A 22,902-nucleotide genomic window follows, 5' to 3' on the forward strand; every position below is an offset into this window, starting at 1 on the left:
TGTTGAAACATTCTCCTCAGGAGTTACCAACTTCAAGTCCATAGGATCTCTAAAGGACAAACTATCCTCAAGGGGGATAGTAGTACGCTATGCTAGCGTCGAAATGGCGCCATCCACCTTAGGTATGGAACCTCACAATTCTATTTGAGAGTCAGGGACCGGGAACAATTTCTTAAAAGTTGCTGAGGGAAAAAAGGAAGTTCCGATTCTTTCCCATTCGTTACTAATAATGTTCGCCATACGAACTGGTACAGGAAAAGTCCGTGGGACCTTCCTGTCTTTGTAGACCCTGTCTAACTTAGGAATCTTAGGTTCCTCAGGTAGCTTAGCCTCTGGAACCTCTAGCGTAGACAGGACCTCCTTTAGCAAAAAATGCAAATGTTCAATTTTGAATCTAAAGGAGGGTTCCTCCGCCGGAGGAAACTTAGTAACAGACGTCTCCAACTCAGAAAGTTCACCCTCTGACGCTACAGAGGTTAAATCATCCTCGGATACCTGAGACATACAGGCTAGATCCGATAGGAATTTAGATGACTCTAAGTAGGGAGAACTATTTCTCTTATGTTTTCTAGAGATAGGTAAGGCACTCAGGACCACAGACACCTCTGATTGTAGCTGCGCAGTAAAGTCTCCAGGAAAACAGAATTTATGTTTACCTGATAAATTACTTTCTCCAACGGTGTGTCCGGTCCACGGCGTCATCCTTACTTGTGGGATATTCTCTTCCCCAACAGGAAATGGCAAAGAGCCCAGCAAAGCTGGTCACATGATCCCTCCTAGGCTCCGCCTAACCCAGTCATTCGACCGACGTTAAGGAGGAATATTTGCATAGGAGAAACCATATGATACCGTGGTGACTGTAGTTAAAGAAAATAAATTATCAGACCTGATTAAAAAACCAGGGCGGGCCGTGGACCGGACACACCGTTGGAGAAAGTAATTTATCAGGTAAACATAAATTCTGTTTTCTCCAACATAGGTGTGTCCGGTCCACGGCGTCATCCTTACTTGTGGGAACCAATACCAAAGCTTTAGGACACGGATGATGGGAGGGAGCAAATCAGGTCACCTAGATGGAAGGCACCACGGCTTGCAAAACCTTTCTCCCAAAAATAGCCTCAGAAGAAGCAAAAGTATCAAACTTGTAAAATTTGGTAAAAGTGTGCAGTGAAGACCAAGTCGCTGCCCTACATATCTGATCAACAGAAGCCTCGTTCTTGAAGGCCCATGTGGAAGCCACAGCCCTAGTGGAATGAGCTGTGATTCTTTCGGGAGGCTGCCGTCCGGCAGTCTCGTAAGCCAATCTGATGATGCTTTTAATCCAAAAAGAGAGAGAGGTAGAAGTTGCTTTTTGACCTCTCCTTTTACCTGAATAAACAACAAACAAGGAAGATGTTTGTCTAAAATCCTTTGTAGCATCTAAATAGAATTTTAGAGCGCGAACAACATCCAAATTGTGCAACAAACGTTCCTTCTTCGAAACTGGCTTCGGACACAGAGAAGGTACGATAATCTCCTGGTTAATGTTTTTGTTAGAAACAACTTTTGGAAGAAAACCAGGTTTAGTACGTAAAACCACCTTATCTGCATGGAACACCAGATAAGGAGGAGAACACTGCAGAGCAGATAATTCTGAAACTCTTCTAGCAGAAGAAATTGCAACCAAAAACAAAACTTTCCAAGATAATAACTTAATATCAACGGAATGTAAGGGTTCAAACGGAACCCCCTGAAGAACTGAAAGAACTAAGTTGAGACTCCAAGGAGGAGTCAAAGGTTTGTAAACAGGCTTGATTCTAACCAGAGCCTGAACAAAGGCTTGAACATCTGGCACAGCTGCCAGCTTTTTGTGAAGTAACACAGACAAGGCAGAAATCTGTCCCTTCAAGGAACTTGCAGATAATCCTTTTTCCAATCCTTCTTGAAGGAAGGATAGAATCTTAGGAATCTTAACCTTGTCCCAAGGGAATCCTTTAGATTCACACCAACAGATATATTTTTTCCAAATTTTGTGGTAAATTTTTCTAGTTACAGGCTTTCTGGCCTGAACAAGAGTATCAATAACAGAATCTGAGAACCCTCGCTTCGATAAGATCAAGCGTTCAATCTCCAAGCAGTCAGCTGGAGTGAGACCAGATTCGGATGTTCGAACGGACCTTGAACAAGAAGGTCTCGTCTCAAAGGTAGCTTCCATGGTGGAGCCGATGACATATTCACCAGATCTGCATACCAAGTCCTGCGTGGCCACGCAGGAGCTATCAAGATCACCGACGCCCTCTCCTGATTGATCCTGGCTACCAGCCTGGGGATGAGAGGAAACGGCGGGAATACATAAGCTAGTTTGAAGGTCCAAGGTGCTACTAGTGCATCTACTAGAGTCGCCTTGGGATCCCTGGATCTGGACCCGTAGCAAGGAACTTTGAAGTTCTGACGAGAGGCCATCAGATCCATGTCTGGAATGCCCCACAGTTGAGTGATTTGGGCAAAGATTTCCGGATGGAGTTCCCACTCCCCCGGATGCAATGTCTGACGACTCAGAAAATCCGCTTCCCAATTTTCCACTCCTGGGATGTGGATTGCAGACAGGTGGCAGGAGTGAGTCTCCGCCCATTGAATGATTTTGGTCACTTCTTCCATCGCCAGGGAACTCCTTGTTCCCCCCTGATGGTTGATGTACGCAACGGTCGTCATGTTGTCTGATTGAAACCGTATGAACTTGGCCCTCGCTAGCTGAGGCCAAGCCTTGAGAGCATTGAATATCGCTCTCAGTTCCAGAATATTTATCGGTAGAAGAGATTCTTCCCGAGACCAAAGACCCTGAGCTTTCAGGGATCCCCAGACCGCGCCCCAGCCCATCAGACTGGCGTCGGTCGTGACAATGACCCACTCTGGTCTGCGGAAGGTCATCCCTTGTGACAGGTTGTCCAGGGACAGCCACCAACGGAGTGAGTCTCTGGTCCTCTGATTTACTTGTATCTTCGGAGACAAGTCTGTATAGTCCCCATTCCACTGACTGAGCATGCACAGTTGTAATGGTCTTAGATGAATGCGCGCAAAAGGAACTATGTCCATTGCCGCTACCATCAAACCTATCACTTCCATGCACTGCGCTATGGAAGGAAGAGGAACGGAATGAAGTATCCGACAAGAGTCTAGAAGTTTTGTTTTTCTGGCCTCTGTCAGAAAAATCCTCATTTCTAAGGAGTCTATTATTGTTCCCAAGAAGGGAACCCTTGTTGACGGAGATAGAGAACTCTTTTCCACGTTCACTTTCCATCCGTGAGATCTGAGAAAGGCCAGGACGATGTCCGTGTGAGCCTTTGCTTGAGGAAGGGATGACGCTTGAATCAGAATGTCGTCCAAGTAAGGTACTACAGCAATGCCCCTTGGTCTTAGCACCGCTAGAAGGGACCCTAGTACCTTTGTGAAAATCCTTGGAGCAGTGGCTAATCCGAAAGGAAGCGCCACGAACTGGTAATGCTTGTCCAGGAATGCGAACCTTAGGAACCGATGATGTTCCTTGTGGATAGGAATATGTAGATACGCATCCTTTAAATCCACCGTGGTCATGAATTGACCTTCCTGGATGGAAGGAAGAATTGTTCGAATGGTTTCCATTTTGAACGATGGAACCTTGAGAAACTTGTTTAAGATCTTGAGATCTAAGATTGGTCTGAACGTTCCCTCTTTTTTGGGAACTATGAACAGATTGGAGTAGAACCCCATCCCTTGTTCTCCTAATGGAACAGGATGAATCACTCCCATTTTTAACAGGTCTTCTACACAATGTAAGAATGCCTGTCTTTTTATGTGGTCTGAAGACAACTGAGACCTGTGAAACCTCCCCCTTGGGGGAAGTCCCTTGAATTCCAGAAGATAACCTTGGGAGACTATTTCTAGTGCCCAAGGATCCAGAACATCTCTTGCCCAAGCCTGAGCGAAGAGAGAGAGTCTGCCCCCCACCAGATCCGGTCCCGGATCGGGGGCCAACATTTCATGCTGTCTTGGTAGCAGTGGCAGGTTTCTTGGCCTGCTTTCCCTTGTTCCAGCCTTGCATTGGTCTCCAAGCTTGCTTGGCTTGAGAAGTATTACCCTCTTGCTTAGAGGACGTAGCACTTTGGGCTGGTCCGTTTCTACGAAAGGGACGAAAATTAGGTTTATTTTTGGCCTTGAAAGGCCGATCCTGAGGAAGGGCGTGGCCCTTACCCCCAGTGATATCAGAGATAATCTCTTTCAAGTCAGGGCCAAACAGCGTTTTCCCCTTGAAAGGAATGTTAAGTAGTTTGTTCTTGGAAGACGCATCAGCCGACCAAGATTTCAACCAAAGCGCTCTGCGCGCCACAATAGCAAACCCAGAATTCTTAGCCGCTAACCTAGCCAATTGCAAAGTGGCGTCTAGGGTGAAAGAATTAGCCAATTTGAGAGCACTGATTCTGTCCATAATCTCCTCATAAGGAGGAGAATCACTATCGACCGCCTTTACCAGCTCATCGAACCAGAAACACGCGGCTGTAGTGACAGGGACAATGCATGAAATTGGTTGTAGAAGGTAACCCTGTTGAACAAACATCTTTTTAAGTAAACCTTCTAATTTTTTATCCATAGGATCTTTGAAAGCACAACTATCTTCTATGGGTATAGTGGTGCGTTTGTTTAAAGTGGAAACCGCTCCCTCGACCTTGGGGACTGTCTGCCATAAGTCCTTTCTGGGGTCGACCATAGGAAACAATTTTTTAAATATGGGGGGAGGGACGAAAGGTATACCGGGCCTTTCCCATTCTTTATTTACAATGTCCGCCACCCGCTTGGGTATAGGAAAAGCTTCTGGGAGCCCCGGGACCTCTAGGAACTTGTCCATTTTACATAGTTTCTCTGGGATGATCAAATTCTCACAATCATCCAGAGTGGATAATACCTCCTTAAGCAGAGCGCGGAGATGTTCCAACTTAAATTTAAATGTAATCACATCAGGTTCAGCTTGTTGAGAAATTTTCCCTGAATCTGAAATTTCTCCCTCAGACAAAACCTCCCTGGCCCCATCAGACTGGTGTAGGGGCCTTTCAGAACCATTATCATCAGCGTCGTCATGCTCTTCAGTATCTAAAACAGAGCAGTCGCGCTTACGCTGATAAGTGGGCATTTTGGCTAAAATGTTTTTGATAGAATTATCCATTACAGCCGTTAATTGTTGCATAGTAAGGAGTATTGGCGCGCTAGATGTACTAGGGGCCTCCTGAGTGGGCAAGACTCGTGTAGACGAAGGAGGGAATGATGCAGTACCATGCTTACTCCCCTCACTTGAGGAATCATCTTGGGCATCATTGTCATTGTCACATAAATCACATTTATTTAAATGAGAAGGAACTCTGGCTTCCCCACATTCAGAACACAGTCTATCTGGTAGTTCAGACATGTTAAACAGGCATAAACTTGACAACAAAGTACAAAAAACGTTTTAAAATAAAACCGTTACTGTCACTTTAAATTTTAAACTGAACACACTTTATTACTGCAATTGCGAAAAAATATGAAGGAATTGTTCAAAATTCACCAAAATTTCACCACAGTGTCTTAAAGCCTTAAAAGTATTGCACACCAAATTTGGAAGCTTTAACCCTTAAAATAACGGAACCGGAGCCGTTTTTAACTTTAACCCCTTTACAGTCCCTGGTATCTGTTTTGCTGAGACCCAACCAAGCCCAAAGGGGAATACGATACCAAATGACGCCTTCAGAAAGTCTTTTCTATGTATCAGAGCTCCTCACACATGCGACTGCATGTCATGCCTCTCAAAAACAAGTGCGCAACACCGGCGCGAAAATGAGGCTCTGCCTATGATTTGGGAAAGCCCCTAAAGAATAAGGTGTCTAAAACAGTGCCTGCCGATATAATCTTATCAAAATACCCAGATTAAATGATTCCTCAAGGCTAAATATGTGTAATATATGAATCGATTTAGCCCAGAAAAAGTCTACAGTCTTAATAAGCCCTTGTGAAGCCCTTATTTACTATCTTAATAAACATGGCTTACCGGATCCCATAGGGAAAATGACAGCTTCCAGCATTACATCGTCTTGTTAGAATGTGTCATACCTCAAGCAGCAAGAGACTGCTCACTGTTCCCCCAACTGAAGTTAATTCCTCTCAACAGTCCTGTGTGGAACAGCCATGGATTTTAGTAACGGTTGCTAAAATCATTTTCCTCATACAAACAGAAATCTTCATCTCTTTTCTGTTTCAGAGTAAATAGTACATACCAGCACTATTTTAAAATAACAAACTCTTGATTGAATAATAAAAAACTACAGTTAAACACTAAAAAACTCTAAGCCATCTCCGTGGAGATGTTGCCTGTACAACGGCAAAGAGAATGACTGGGGTAGTCGGAGCCTAGGAGGGATCATGTGACCAGCTTTGCTGGGCTCTTTGCCATTTCCTGTTGGGGAAGAGAATATCCCACAAGTAAGGATGACGCCGTGGACCGGACACACCTATGTTGGAGAAAAAGGACCCCTCCAGATGCAGAATTAGCTGTGCCGCAGGGAACTGCATGTGAACTGTATGCAGAGAGGTTTGAGTAGACAGGGCAGAAATCTCTCTGGTCATAGAATCCTGAGAGGTTGATGGCTCAGCGGGACTAATTGCGCTATGGGTATTGGCAGACAGCTCCCTTCTTAGACTTTAAAACAGTGCTTAGGCAATTGGAACAAAATTGAGCAGTCGGGCAAACCACAGCCTCCTCACAATATAACCAGGTATTATTATTTATTATAGAAGGAGTGGAACCCTCTAACGTAGTATCAGAGTCCTCCATAGCTTTGGTATGTAATTCCACATATGGAATAAGAAACGTTACAAAAAACAAGCGTTTTTAATATAAACAGGCACCTTTACAATCCCAATGGCTGGGGTACTCACCACCTCCTAGACCCAGACAAATGATCAGTGAAAGGCTCTTCTCAGGAGTGCTGTCTGCAGCAGGATCGCAAGGAAGTGAAAGAGGCCACACCTGTGTCACGTGGTGCGCAAGACAGGACTTCCCCTGCTATGCAAAAGAGTGTTAAGCTAATATGAGCTGTGCAACATGAAACGAAAGTGAAACCTGTCTGTTTCCAATCCAAAAGCACACAGTCTTATGAGCCCAAAAACGGAAGTGAAACCAGTCTGTTCCCAAGCCAGAAGCACACAGTCTTATGAGCCCAAACCTAATGCAGAACATAAAAATCGCCATAACTGTTCCCAATAATCTCCCTAAAGGAGATATTAACCCTTAATCCTATTGAGGCATAGAGGAGTCACACTGTGACCCTATAAAGGAGTCCCTGCAATAACAATAAAGCAGACTTACCCTCTAGGATCCATGCTGTGGAACAGATACAGTCTCTTAAGTGTGACAGCCTTGTAGCGACGCTCTGACAGGGACCTGAGTGATTAAAAGCAAACAGTGAAACTCATCAACATTGACTGATCAGGAGTTGTTAGCTAACAGCCTGGATGGTTTCGCAGAAAAACTTTCCCTGCATCTCCAGACTCTAACTTTCATCAATACTCTCACTGAGAGGTTTATATGATTACTTCAAACTCCAGTCCTCACTTGAAGGGAACATACTCATTACAGGACTATCCGAATCTTCTGACACTTCTCTGCCACCTCCTCTAGTGACGAAAGGCAAAGAATGACTGGGAGGATAGGGGAAGTGGGAGGGATATTTAAGCCTTTAGCTGGGGTGTCTTTGCCTCCTCCTGATGGCTAGGTGTTGTATTTCTCAACAGTAAGGAATGAAGTCGTGGACTCTCCATGCCTTATGGAAAGAAAATATATTACATTTTATCAGATAAAACAGATCATTGGGAACACATTAAAGGAGGAACAATTTTACAGTACACTGTCCTTTTAATAATAGAATGCTCTAACGAATTCAAGCATTTTAAGATTACGGTAGACTATCCCTTTAATAACTCACCTAAACATTCAGAATGTCCACACTTCCAATTTTATTTAAATCTCAATACTATTTTATACTTTGCCTTAGAATGTTGCAGAAAGGCAACAACAGCATCATGACCTAAATACTAAAACATTAAGATATTTGCCTTGAATAAATACATTTTACATTATACAAAATGACTTATGGTGCCTTTGTTCCTTGGTTGCCTGAGCCAGCTACAACATATCTTTTCAATGTATTGAAAAGCTGGCAATGTACAGTCTACTATGTTTGACTGCAAGGCAGCTTTAAAGGGCCAGCAAATGCCTTGAGATATTTATATAAAATGTTTAGTTATGCATAATGAGACAACATTATTATGTTTTCATTATTTATTTTGCCTCCTTTTATGTCATTTAGCTCTTAAAATAGAGCAATTTCTAACACTCAGACCTTGAAATGCAGCCTGCTGACCCTCCTACATATCTGTTCCTAATTGGCTTTAACTGATAACAACTGCAAAACACCTAACGTTATGATAGCAACAAGCTTTGTTGTCTCTGGGCTAAAGCCTTCTTTTGGCTTCTCCAAATAAGGCAAATAGTGGGTGGAGTTTGGCTATTGAAAAATAATTTCAGAAAGAGGGTGTTAATTTAGTTTAAAAGCATTAAGACTTGGCTAGTGTGTTATTCTATAGCTGTGGCGGCTAACTTTGGCACCCCAGATGTTTTGAAACTACATTTCCCATGATGCTTAGGCACTCTGCAGTCTAGTTCAGCATCATTGGGAAATGTATTTTTGAAACATCAGGGGTGCCAAAGTTAGCTATCACTGTTCTACAGCAACACAACAGAAATGCCTTGTAATTAAAAGGTGTTTACTGTCGCTTTAATGTGATTAACACACACCTAGTTGCAATACTAACAAAGGACTTCTATACAAGACTTGCGTTAAAGGGACAATCTGTAATTTTTTCTCCACTTTAATGTGTTCCCAATTATCAGTTTTACATGTTGAATTCTATCAAATTGTTTACAAATAGCTCATTTACCTTTATGTCGTTGTTTAAAACCGCTGCTTTTGTCCATTGAAACCCCTATCCATACTGAAAATATAAATAATTTTACAGAAAATCTAGGTAAACAAGAGACTATAGACACTAATCAAGTTGTCAGTAGATGGCGGAAGAGATGGGTAATACAAATTCCTTTTCAACTGCTCTAAGCATGAGCCATTATGTAAATAATGGATTGAGAACAATGGATTGAGGTTTCATTCAGCAAAATAGCTATTTCATATTTTAGAATAAGACAAAAGGAGCAATTTCCCATACTCCTATTGTTACGCCCTGGTTCTCAAAAACTTCCCAGTCAAGCTATTGATCCTAGCCAGGCTATTATTCCTTGTTAGCCCGGCTATTGTAACAGCTTCAACAGCGCAGTTAACAGGGATCAATAGCGCTGCTGGCAAGCGCAGCTAGGATCAATACCGCGGTCTACCTTAAGAGGCATGGTTGTTGACTGGCAGGCCGTGGTTGAATGTTTTGGGCAACACTGTTTTATACTCTGCAGCAACTTGAACAATTCATTAGGAACACATTAAGTACAATGTCCCTTTAATTCATATTTTAATCTTAATTTTAATCTTTTGAATTTAAAGGGGCAGTAAACAAAACAAACACCCCATATAAATTACATAAAGAACACCCCACTTCTGAAAACATAAAATTATGCTTACCTGATAATTTAATTTCCATCTGTGGGAGGACAGTCCACGGCTTCATTCATTACTTGTGGGAATTAAGAACCTGGCCACCAGGAGGAGGCAAAGACATCCCAGCCAAAAGCTTAATTATCTTCCCCACTTCCCTCATGCCCCAGTCATTATGGAAACAAGGAACAGGAGGAGAAATATCAGGGTATAAATGGTGCCAGAAGAACAAAAACATGGATTCCAATTTTTTATCCATGGGCTCCTTGAACAAAGAACTATCTTCGAGTGGGATAGTCGTGCGCTTAGCGAGCGTGGAGATAGCATCATCCACCTTAGGAATGGGCCCCCACAGCTCAAGCTGAGAGTCCGGAATGGGGAACAGATTTTTAAAAGAAGTAGAGGGAGAAAAAGACGAGCCAAGTTTCTCCCATTCGTTCTTAATAATATTAACCATCTTAATGGGGACCAGGAAGGTCTGAGGCACCACCGTGTCCTTGTAAACCCTATCTAGCTTAGGGATTGAAGGTTCCTCCGGTAGTTTCGGTTCCAGAACCTCTAACGTAGCAAGCACCTCTTTCAACAGAAAGCGCAAATGCTCCATCTTAAACTTAAAGGCTGGCTCCTCCGCAGCCGGAGGTCTAGATGTCGCCAATTCCGACCCAGTGAGAGCGTCCTCCGAAGAGCCGGAGTCTTCTTCATCAGCGGATAATCGATGACCCCTGTGACGGATAGCTATGTTTCACTTTTCGCTTGCGCTTAGCAGGGCGTGGTAAGGCATTGAAGGTCACAGAGACAGCCATTTCTAACTGCTCAGCGAAATCTGTCCCGTGGGAGGATTAGTAGTGCCCTGTGGAGCTGCATGTGTAATTGGAGATGAATGTAGGGAACGCACCTCGCGGGATGGAGAACCCTCAGAGGTGGACGGCTCAGTCGTACTAAATATCTTATTCTTTTTAGATATAGCAATATTATCAAAGCATGTGGAACACAGTTGAGCAGTCGGTTCAACCTGTACCTCCTCACAATAAACACAGGAATTAGATTTGGTTAAAGAGGGAGTACCCTCTAACATATCAGAGTCCTCCATAGCTTGCGCTTTTGTTACGGCCTTTGGCGGTGGTGTCTTTGGATCCTTCTGGTGGCCAGGTTCTTAATTTCCACATGTAATGAATGAAGCCGTGGACTCTCCTCCCATTAAGATGGAAATACAGCTTTTTTCATGTTAAAATTCGTAGTGCATTGTTGAATTTGACTTAGTATCAGATCGCCTTTAAAATGAAGCGGTGTTTTACCTTTTTTTTCAGTGTGTGTGTCAGCAGATAGTACGCCAATAAGAAGTGCACCGATAGCACTACAGAGACTGCACAGTGAGCACAATGCGCACTGATCTTTTCTTCTCTGAGTTGAGTTTACAGCACAGAGAAGCCTCCATGTTCTGCTAACCAAACTTAGCAGAGAAAACAAGAGCTAAAAATTAAAATCAACAATGCAATATGGATTTTAACATTAAAAAAGCTGGATATGGGTGGAGTGCTCTTGAGGTAATTTATCGGAATGTAAAGGTTTCCTGTCCCTTTAGTACACAGTGTGCAAACTTTCCTTCGAAGATTATCTCCAGTATATACAAGATAACTACATTTGACAATTTTCAGTACTTTCTATATTTAAATTAGACAGTCAAAATATACTTTTTTGTATAATTCTGTATATAGCATTAAATGTAATTTTGATGACCAAGGCACGGTCATATTGAGTAAAAACCTGCATTTGATAAAATATTGCATCTTACCTTGCACTCAACAACGCTTTGATCAGATTCACACGTGACGTAAATCTCATCCACAGCCCTTCTTAGGTTATCAAAAAGGAAAGCCCAATAACGAGCACGTAGGTCTACTTTCCGTGGATGTCGCGTCTTACTTGGGCTTTTATCAAGAGATTTATCCCCGGTGGCGCCTGGGTTTATTTTACAATGCAAAGTATTAATCTGCAAAGATAAAACAGGATAATGTTGAAAACAAAGCACTGACATAACACAGAGGTTCATAACAGATATTGTTTATATCTGTAATTTAATTCTGAAAATTGTGCAGACTATAGATTTACCTCTGCTATATTTCACACTCTAGTGACCATTTATAACAACACCTAATTAGCCTCAGCAGAAAATGCTTAACACCAATTTATTCCATATTTAAACAACTGATATCATTTAAAAAAAAAAAATGTCACTACACAATTCTCAAGTTGAGAATTTAGTGCTTAACATCTTCACCCAAATGGACGTATATATATATATATATATATATATATATATATATATATATATATATATATATATATATATATATATATATATATATATCTTGCAGTACTTTGCCCATCGTACTTCAAGACCTATATATATGTCTTCGCTTCAGGAAGCTTCAGCAATCTCAGCTGTTAAGTTACAGCCGAGAGCTGGAGCAACTGATGCTTCAGGCATCTGCCGCATATGGAGCTGGAGCGAGATTGGTGCTCCGCCTCCATATGAGGACAGATGCCTGATTGTTACAGACGGTGACACTGTGTGTGTCACCGTCTGTAACAATCTTCTGTTGGTGCCAGCAGGTGGTGTGGGCGGGTGGGTGGGCGGCCCAGCAGGGGAGACAGGAGGGAGCGGGAGGGGCCCTACGCTACGGAAAATAAAAAAACAAAGGGACAGAGAGGGGTGGGGCAGCTACACTACAGAAAAGGGGATATGGGGGCCCCTAACTAAAGAAAACGGATGGGGGGGACACTACGCTACAAAAAATATGTAAAAAAAAAAAAGCAGTTTATAGGTACTGGCAGACAGCTGCAAGTACCTAAGATGCAGAGTATTAGTTAGAGGGGGGAGGTTTTAGAGCTGTTCGGGGGGGGGGATAAGGGTGGTTGAGGGGGTATCCTACAATGCAGAAAATATTACAAAAATTAAAAAATATTTATTAAAAAAAGCCTCATATTTTCATACTGAACTGGGTATGTCCAGTAATCTGTCTCCAAAAAACTGTGCAAGCTTTGTGGGTCACTGTATCTCCCATAGAAAATGTAGAACAAACCAGAATCAGCCGCACCAGTACATTTCCAGTGGTTTTATTCCATCAGTGGAGCAGTTACAAACATAGGACTACGTTTCGGGCCTTACAACCTTAGTCATGTCCTGTATATTGTATAATGATATCACATCCTCCACAACAGTGCCACCTAGTGACTACAAATAACCTTATTCATAAAAACACAAATATATTACAATGTAACCTAAACTAATGTTGAAGCAGATTTTTGCCACAATAATTCACAATACAAAATCTATATTTCTACTAATCCTAATCACTACTGGTAGACTATGTCATCCTTAACCCCTACTTATTCATACTTCCAAATGAAATTTATTCAAAAGTTACTCAAAAAATACATGTTTTTATTCATATTCACTCAAGTGAAAAGGTTTCAATCAAGTTCCCTGTTCATACCCTTTGGTATCAAAGCATCCAATTTATGGATCCAAAAGGCTTCCCGTTTTTTTAGAAGTAAATTTCTATTACCTCCAAATCTAGGTATAGGAACAGAGTCTATGATCTGGAACCTCAACTGTGAAATGAAGTGGCCAGCACATAGAAAGTGGTGTGCAACTGGACATTTAATTCCTTCCTTCTTATATTGGACTTATGTTGTAAGATCCGATCCCAGACCCTCTGTGTCGTCTCCCCTATGTAAATGATGCCACACGGGCATTCATATTTTCATACTGGCATACTGTCTTCCAGTACCTAAGATGGGGGTTACCATTGGAAGGGTTGGGGAGGGAAGAGAGCTGTTTGGGAGGGATCAGGTAGGGATCAGGGAGTGGGAAGTATCAAGTGGGAGGTTAACCTCTACATTAAAACTAAAATTAACCGTGATTTGATTCTTACAGGGACCCTAACACTTTCCCAAACTTAGTGGTGAAGTTTGGAGATTGTGGATCATTGCTGCATGACACTACTTCGTGGGACTTTATGGTGATCTTAGCTGAGGCCCGTGTGAGCGGCCATTTTACAACCCCATGAGGAGAATGATGCAAAGAAGAAGACACATAAAAAGCTCTCCCTAGCGACTATATGCTACTTGCCTTGAGGAGGCAGAGAACTTTTGCACTGGACAATCCGGTACGGCAGATATGATAGCACCTTGCTCCGTAAGGATTAAGCCTTCACTATGTTCCTGCTGAACAACCACAATGGCGGGCAGTAAGAGAACTGTGGCTCACCTTAATACGAAACAATAGCGCTCCAGCTAGAGGCCTTCAACCCCACCGTCAGCTCGACATAACAACAAACTGCCTTAATACCGGATACCTAACAGAGTGGCAATACATACAACTTCGACATGATGACCCATAGCGAATGAATAGCTACTCGCACTTTTATGGACATTAAGGAACATTTAAGAAACCTTGCAGAGGAGGTGGAGGCTTATTTTACCCCTGTCTGCGTTCCTCATGGGGCTACTGACTCTCCGTTAATAAGTCAGAAGGTTCAGGAGCTGGTGTCACTTCCCCAGACGGGCAGCCTTGAGCCTCTAGATACCGAGCCTTGCTTCTCGCATAGTGCTGTCTATGCGGTCTACTCTAACCTACCCGATGCGACCCGTAACGTGCACCCGCTCTGGGTTCCTGCTCACCCCAATAACTTAACTACAGCTAAGTCCCTTCATACTCACAGCCTCCAGTGGTATCCGAGACATACCCGACTACTGAGACACCTCAGAAGACATGGACACTTACTGGGTATTTACCATTTGGGACATTGGCTTCACCGGGAGGGAGGAGATCCAGCTCACTCACTGACGGTAACACTAGTTACCCTTTCTGCAGCCTTCTGCCTCAGCATTATGTCGATAAGACAATACGAACACGGACAGCTTGCACTTCCTTTCTTCACTCTGAGAACAGGAGTAGGTTAGCAGGCTCACAGGTTGACCGCTCCAACAGCTTCCTTTGCCGCTCTCAATCACCCAGGGAAGGCATAGGCTGATGTCAGAGAAAATTCTCTTTTTTTTTTCAGAGTTGTTAATGCCTTGAATGTCCATTATCTATATCTACGAGGTTCCTTTACATTTATGACGCCTCAGTTTATATGCTAAATGTTATTGCTTCATGTTTGATTGTAAAGTTCTAGTTTATTACATGTCTCAATGTAGAGAGTATACATTGCCTTCACTAAGCGATAACAACTGTCAGAACCTGTGTTGTATGCCTAATGCCTGCGCCCCTGCCCCAGTTCATACTGATTGACATGGGATTATATGGGTGTACATCGCCCTGTTACCTTTATGATTTGACAGTTTTGGGCACATTATGTTAGTAGTCATGTCAGGGTATTCCTTGCTTAGATAGACCTTAAGCTACCTGATCATTACCATATATTGTCTATAAGTTTGAAGGTATATGCACATTGGGGCAATATTTACTGAGGGTCATTTGCACAGCATTACTGACTTGTCCCATGGTCAGTCTCATCATACACACACGCGGAGTGCCAGAAGGGCAATAAAAGGCTTCGTGTCTAGAGGCTCCTGTAAACATAGCTTTAAACGTAGGAATTTTAGAGCCTATAAGCCCCAGCTCCCTCTATACTTTACTTACCCATAACTCAGGTTAGGCTACAAAGGTATATGTAAGCTCCTCCTTAGATACTGTTTTAGTTAAAGGTCTTGTCAAGAGGAAGGAAGGTACCTATTCAGTTTACACCAATGTCGCTACACAGGATTATAGTAGGATTATGAATGCTTGCATATACTGTTTTCTTTCACCCAGTCTATCTTGGTTACATTTCATTCTCCTATGTTTGTATTACCTCTTAGACCATATATCATGACATATTATGGTAATTTACATGAAGGTAGATCCCAACTAGAACCCCAAAAAGATATGTCCTTCATGTCAATGTTTTACAATGCCCCCATACGCTCCCCTATTAAAATGTAGGATTTTATTTAGCTAACTAAGAGGGATAAAAGAGTCATATTGGATGCACATATAACTATCTACTCCTAAGATTAACCGTGCAGTGAAATCATTTTTTGTTAGACATTTAACTTTGGTGCTTCATTGAATAGTGTTGGGCTCAATAATAACTACTGAGTGGCTTCTTTTCTTTCTCCCCTGGCTGTAGATATCTGACATTAGAAATAACCGCCCCCCATATTCATATCATTTGCCTATCTCTCTCCGCTCCCGGTTTACCCTACTATGATGTCCCTGTTTGCACGGCTCCCTCCCCCCCCCTTCTTCTCACCCTTTCTCTCTTTTGTTTCTCCTTTCTTCTTCTTTCCCCTATACTCCGAGCAGCTCTTGCCCGCTGCTTTTTCTCTCTCTTCCTTATATACTATGGCCTAGGTATGGCCAATACAGTATCTAACTCCCCACTCCTAGACACTACTAGAATAGAAAGCCATTGAGCATCCTTCTTATAGACGTGGGGATCATTTCTCATTTAACGTCATAAAAAACAAAGTTCCACTTTCTATAGCCCCAACATTACTATCCCATCTAATCAGGACATGATGTATAACCTCATAACGATATCTTAAGATTTTGTGTTTCCGTTTTTATCTATAAAGTGCAGCTCTTTTTTCTATACAGACAAGTACTTTTGTTAATACTTAAGTATTCTTAATTAGTATGTAATGTTACTAGGGTTGCCACCTCGGCCATGTTTTCCTGGACACTTATGAGTTACACATGCTGCAGGGTTTGCAGAGGGAAACATGCATTGTGCTGTTGGACAGCACAAAACCGTGACCCTGGACAGCATTATTCATGTTCCTCCCTGCACACCCTGAGACATGTATAACTAATAAGTGTCCAGGAAAACATGGCCAATGTGGCAACCCTAGATGCTACAGCAGTTGTTATTACCCTTATATTATATTATAGGTTACCCTTCAAAGTATGAGAGTAATGTCTGCCATGCCCTGTTGTACCTGATCTTAAGGGCCAATTTCCTTATGTTTTTTCCCTTTTTTTAAAAATTGTTTTAAAAAAAAAAATTAACCTTTTAAGCTACCTAATTAACCCCTTTACTGCCTGGAATAATAGAAGTGTGGTACGCAGCTGCAATTAGAGGCCTTCTAATTACCAAAAAGCAATAGCAAAGCCATATATGTCTGCTATTTCTGAACAAAGGGGATCCCAGAGAAACTTTTACAAACATTTGTGCCATGATTGCATAAGCAGTATGTAAATAATTTCTGTGAGAAACCCAAAATTTGTGAAAAAGTAAAAAAAAAAAAAAAAATTTTATTTGATTGCATTTGGCGGTGAAATGGTGGCATGAAATATACCAAAATGGGCCTAGATCAATACCTTGGGTTATCTACTTAAAAAATATATATAGTATTGACAGGTAAATAAAAAAAAAAAAAAAACAAGGCTCTATTTCTGTTTAAATGGAGTGATAGAAAAAATGATAAAAATTCTCTGGTATTTTGGGCAAGTTTTTGTCTGAAAGTCCCGGTAGTGAAAGGGTTAATGTCCCTTTAAGATAATCATTTAATAGGATTTTCAAGGACTTCTCACAGGTAATTTTGTAAACCATATGCAATGCAGTAGCTGAAGAGTCCTGATTTTTACCACACCTCTTTTGAAACACCATATGTTAAGTACAAAATTATTAAATAAACTGTGGGGCTGCTGAAGTATTAAAGAGAAATTAAACTCAACATTTAAAGGTATACAAAGTTCAAAATTGAAATGGGCATGGGTACATTTTAATTTGAAATAGAAACAGTTTTGCAATATACTTCCATTAGCAAAAACACTTGTAGTAAAAGCTATTACTGTTTTTCAGCGACATAAGCACATATACTGCGAGGGCCTGAGCACTAGTATTCAAACACAATGCCTGCTCAGAGAGGTGGCAGTGGTGTGTATTGCTTCTGAAGACATCATTTGTGTCACACAAGCTACTGCTGGCTCCCTAAGCAGGTGTGGTCTTTAAAGACTGGTGCACGGCCCTCACACGATATGTGCATATGTTGCAGAAAAAGAGTAATAACTTTTATTAGAAGCATTATTGCTAATGGAAGTATATTTCAAACTGAAATGCACCTATGCACTTTTCTTTTTTGATACTTAGCAATGTGGGATGATGGTGATTTAGAGGTTAATAAGTTTAATTAGTGCTTGCTATGTGGGGTGGGGGGGGTTTAAAGGTTAATAACTTTAGTTAGAGCTTGCAATGTGGGGGGATGGCGGTTTAGAAGTTAATAAGTTAAATTAGTGCTTGTGATGTGGGGGGATGGAGGTTTAGGGGTTAATAACTTTACTTAGTGCTTGCGGTGGGGGGAATGGTGGTTTAGGGGTTAATAACTTTAATAAATGCTTGCGATGTGGGTGGATGGCGGTTTAGGGGTTAATAACTTTAAGTAGTGTTTATTTTAGGCTTAACTGTTTGATATGTGCGGAAGAAATGTTTGTGCTTTTTTACTGTGCGCAAGGGTTGCTGCGCCTGCCTACGCGTGGCGAGCTGAAAACGGAGTAAAATATATCCATTCTGCGAGCCTAAGTCCATGCGCATTTGTATGTTAGTCTATGGGAGTAAAAAATGTGCACACCGTGAAAAAGCTACGCACATAACTTGTCTGCTGCGCCAGGTTTGTGATCGCTTGATTAGAGAAAAATTTGGCAACACTGGTTTTTGCGCACATCGCCAAGTATGTGATTGAGGCCTATGTGTTCAATAAAACCTTCCTTTCGCAATGCTGTGTTTATTTGTTGGTATGGTGCTATGAGTTTTATGTTCCTTCAACATTTTATTGTTTCTCAGAAATCATTTTAAGTGTAAAGAGTAGTGCTGTGTCTAGGAATTAGTCAGCAATGGTGTCACAAAGAATAGGAATTAATTACTATGAACAAGCAATGTTCCCTCAACAGTTTTGAAGTAACATAACATTGCATGTGTCATTTGTTTTCTTGTACCAACATTTTTCAAATTTACGCAACAGAAAAGCAATTAAAATACGAGAATATAAAATGGCTAACCAATTTACTATTATTATCTAATTTACTTATTCTCTTGGTATCCTTTGTTGAAAAGCATACATAGGCTTAGGAGCATAAATGCACTGCTGGAAGCTAGCTGCTGATTAGAGGCTGAACATATATGCCTCTTGTCATTTTCTCACCCGATGTGTCCAATTAGTGCATTTATGCTCCCTCAACAAAGGATACCAAAACAATGAAGCTATATTTGATAATAGAAGTACATTAGAAAGTTGTTTAAACATGTATGCCCCTTCAACTGAAATCAAATGGGTTTTTTTATTTGGGGAACACATTGAAACTACAACATTTTTGCATGGTTTTCATGTGTGAGTGCCCAAATTCTTTGGAACTTTCATATGCATTTAACAGAGCACCTGGGCAAGTGAAGAAAAGTTACACTAGGTGGTGAGTGCATGAAACAGGACTTATATATATATATTTATATACACGCAACTCAAATGAGCAATTATTTAGCAGCAAAGTCCCAAACATATACACAAACATAAAATCAAACAAAAACTAGCATAACGCAGTTAAAGGGACAGTCAACACCAGAATTCTTTTGTTTAAAAAGATAGATAATCCCTTTATTACCTATTACCCAGTTTTCCATAACCAACAGTTATAATACACATTTTACCTTTGTAATTACCTTGTATCTAAGTTTCTGCAGACTGCCCCCTTATTTCAGCTCTTTTGACAGACTTCCATTTTAGCCAATCAGTGCTCACTCTTCGGTAAATTCACGTGCATGAGCTCAAAGTTAACTACGTGAAAAACATGAACTAATGCCCTCTAGTGGTGAAAAACTGTCAAAATGCTTTCAGATTAGAGGTGGCCTTCAAGGTCTAAGAAATTAGCATATGAACATCCTAGGTTTAGCTTTCAACTAAGAATACCAAGAGAACAAAGCAAAATTATTGATAAAAGTAAATTGGAAAGTTGATTAAAATGAAATGCCCTATTTGAATCATGAAATTTTTTTTGGACTTGACTGTCCCTTTAAGACAGGAATCGGTATTCAGAAGAGGAACAGTGTGTGTTGCAGATTAAAAGACATGGAGGAGTAGTGGTAGGGGGCCAGTAGAAAAGCTTTGACAGAAAGGCCAAAAATGCAGTAGAGTATTCAGATTGGTGCCTCTTGCATTAAAACCGTTTTTTGTGTTACTGGACTAGATGATTTTTGGTATAATTTCTTAAAGATTTCGAAACAATGTGCTATAATACAACCAAGTAGAAACTTAGGTTTCAAAATTAGTATTAAACCCTTTCTGTCCAATAAAGTCAGCAATTCCTAGAGAGATTGAAGCATAAACTTCTGTAGCAATTATTTATCCTTTTTGGATTAATGACTCTGCAAAATAAACGTGCTTATCTCATACACCCATGAAATATCATAAACAATTCTCTCAATTCAATTAATTTTACCTCCCCATGATTACGAGTCTATCAACAACCCAAAGAACTCCCAGCGTCTGCTTCCTGTTACGACAATGACTGATGAGTTCACTAATGTATTACTAAGTAAAGCTGGAGGCTCATTACGCCAGCACAGCAAATATCTTTTTCTTCAAATTAAACACAGCTTAACCCCCTTGCTGTGCTTTATCACCCACAGTTTTCTCCAAATCACTATATTTGTATCTTCAGACACACATTGCTGGAATTTTTATTCTGCCTATAATGGTAAAATGAGAATTTGAGTTTTAGATAAGAGTAACTTCAGTGTTGTAAGCTTCAAAGCATCATGCTAATGGCTCACAGTAACCACAGCAAGACCATTCTTAGACATAGGCATTATAGGTATATATGGAGTTGCTGTTATTATCATTTATTTGCAACAGATTCTGCAGAGCTAAGTTGTAAAACGATTAGCAGTAATCGAGAGGTCATATAAACACAGTATGGGAAATGGATACACGGAGCAATAGGAATATGAAGCAGTGGAGTTATGGATGAGAAGAAATATGAAGGCATGGCGATATGATATATGGAGCAATAGGAGGAGATGTAGCCTAGGAACATATGGGACAAAAGAAGGAGGTCTTGGGATAGGGAAAAAAATGAAGCAAAATAAGTTACAGACATGAGTTCCAGGGACAGATTATGGATCAGATTACAAGTGGAACGCTACTGATGGCACAGAGTGCATTATCAATATCTCAACCCTGCTTTTTCTGATATCCAAAATTTTTTATTCATATTTTTCTTTCTTTTTTTCGTAAAATTATCAAAAAATACAATTTTCCCTGTCTTTGTCTTTTTTTGTGCATTCTGAAATACAAATAATAGTCTATATTTCTTTGAAACAACAAACATTACCATTCTGGTTACAGTACTGTACTATCTTTCTGAGGGTACTATGTATACACAACTATAAAAATTATATAAAACTGCATTTAGCTTACATGTATCAGCTGTATTATGATATGCAAATATGGCCTAAATGACATAAGATATTGTTGTTTACACTTGGTTCCATCCTCTCTCCAAACTGTCCTATTATACAGATGCAAATATTCTGAAATCCAAACCTTTTCCAGTCCCAAGCAGTTTGGATAAAGGGGTTTCTACATGTATGTGTGTATGAATAGGTGTAAATGTTGTCATATACCATAACACTGTTAAACTTTTTATTTAAAACATAAATTATGAATTACCAGATAATTTTCTTTCCTTCGATACAGGGAGAGTCCACAGCTGTATTCATTACTTGTGGGAATACAGAACCTGGCCATCAGGAGGTGGCAAAGACACCCCAGCCAAAGGCGTAAATAACATAAATTATGCTTACCTGATAATTTCATTTCCATCGAGGTGAGTAGAGTCCATGGCTTCATTCATTACTGTTGGGAATTAAGAACCTGGCCACCAGGAGGAGGCAAATACACCCCAGCCAAAGGCTTAAATACCTCCCCCACTTCCCTCATCCCCCAGTCATTCTGCCGAGGGAACAAGGAACAGTAGAAGAAACATCAGGGTATAAATGGTGCCAGAAAATTAATTAAATTTAGGTCCGCCCATCGGAGATATGGGCGGGAGCCGTGAACTCTCCTCCCCTCGATGGAAATGAAATTTATCAGGTAAGCATAATATATGTTTTCCATCTAAAGGGGAGGAGAGTCCACGGCTTCATTCATTATTGTTGGGAACATATACTCAAGCTCTATAGGACACTGAATGAAACCGAGAGGGTAAAAGGCGGACCCTAATCTGAGGGCACCACAGCCTGCAAAACCTTTCTCCCAAAAAAAGCTTCCACAGAAGCAAAAACGTCAAACTTGTAAAACTTTGTAAAAGTGTGTAAGGAGGACCAGGTAGCCGCCTTACAAATCTGCTCCATAGAGGCCTTATTCTTGAAGGCCCAAGACGAAGCTACAGCTCTAGTTGAATGAGCCACCCGTGATCCTCTGAGGAGGCTTATGTCCCGCTGTCTCACAGGCCAAGCGAATAATGCTCTTCAACCAAAAGGACATAGACGTAGAAGAGGCTATCTGCCCATTGAGCTTCCCTGAATATTACAAAAAGAAATATAGACTGTCTTAAATCCGTTGTAGCCTGAAAATAGAACTTTAAGGCACGAACCAAATGCAGGTTATGAAGTAACCTTTCCTTAGAAGAAGAAGGGTTAGGACATAAAGAAGGAACAACTATTTCCTGATTGATGTTATGGTTAGACACCACCTTGGGAAGAAATCCCCAAACCAGTGCGAAGCACAGCCTTATCCACATGAAAAACCAGATAAGGATGCTCACATTGCAAGGCAGCCAGTTCAGATACTCTGCGTGCCGATGGAATGGCCAACAGAAAAAGAACCTTCCAGGACAGAATCTTAATGTCAATGGAGTGCATAGGCTCAAATGGAACCTTAAGAACCAAGTTTAAGCTCCATGGAGGAGCAGACTGTCTAAAGACAGGCCTGATTCTAGACAGAGCCTGAACAAAAGATTGTATGTCAGGGAGCTCAGCGAGTCTCCTATGCAACAAGACTGAAAATGCCGAAATCTGTCCCTTTAAGGAACTGGCGGCAAGACCCTTCTCCAAACCCTCTTGGAGAAAAGACAGAATCCTGGATACCTTTGCCTTATGCCAAGGATATCCATGCTTCTCACTCCAGGACAAATAAGTCCTCCACACCTTATGATAGATGCGACGAGTGACTGGCTTCCTTGCCTGAATTAGCATATCAATCACACTTTCAGAAAAGCCTC

General features: G+C 41.1%; 1 protein-coding gene across 1 annotated transcript in view; it reads right to left on the reverse strand.

The window, feature by feature from the left end:
* Positions 1 to 22,902, reverse strand: part of SCAPER (S-phase cyclin A associated protein in the ER) — a 907,354-nt gene that overhangs the window by 733,842 nt on the left and 150,610 nt on the right. Inside the window, exon 4 of the mRNA XM_053719295.1 lies at positions 11,431 to 11,628. Within this exon, the coding sequence (XP_053575270.1) occupies positions 11,431 to 11,628 (198 nt within the window). The remainder of the gene's footprint in view (positions 1 to 11,430; positions 11,629 to 22,902) is intronic.

This window comes from Bombina bombina, chromosome 6, assembly GCF_027579735.1.
Source record: "Bombina bombina isolate aBomBom1 chromosome 6, aBomBom1.pri, whole genome shotgun sequence".
Taxonomy (NCBI): Eukaryota; Metazoa; Chordata; class Amphibia; order Anura; family Bombinatoridae; genus Bombina; species Bombina bombina.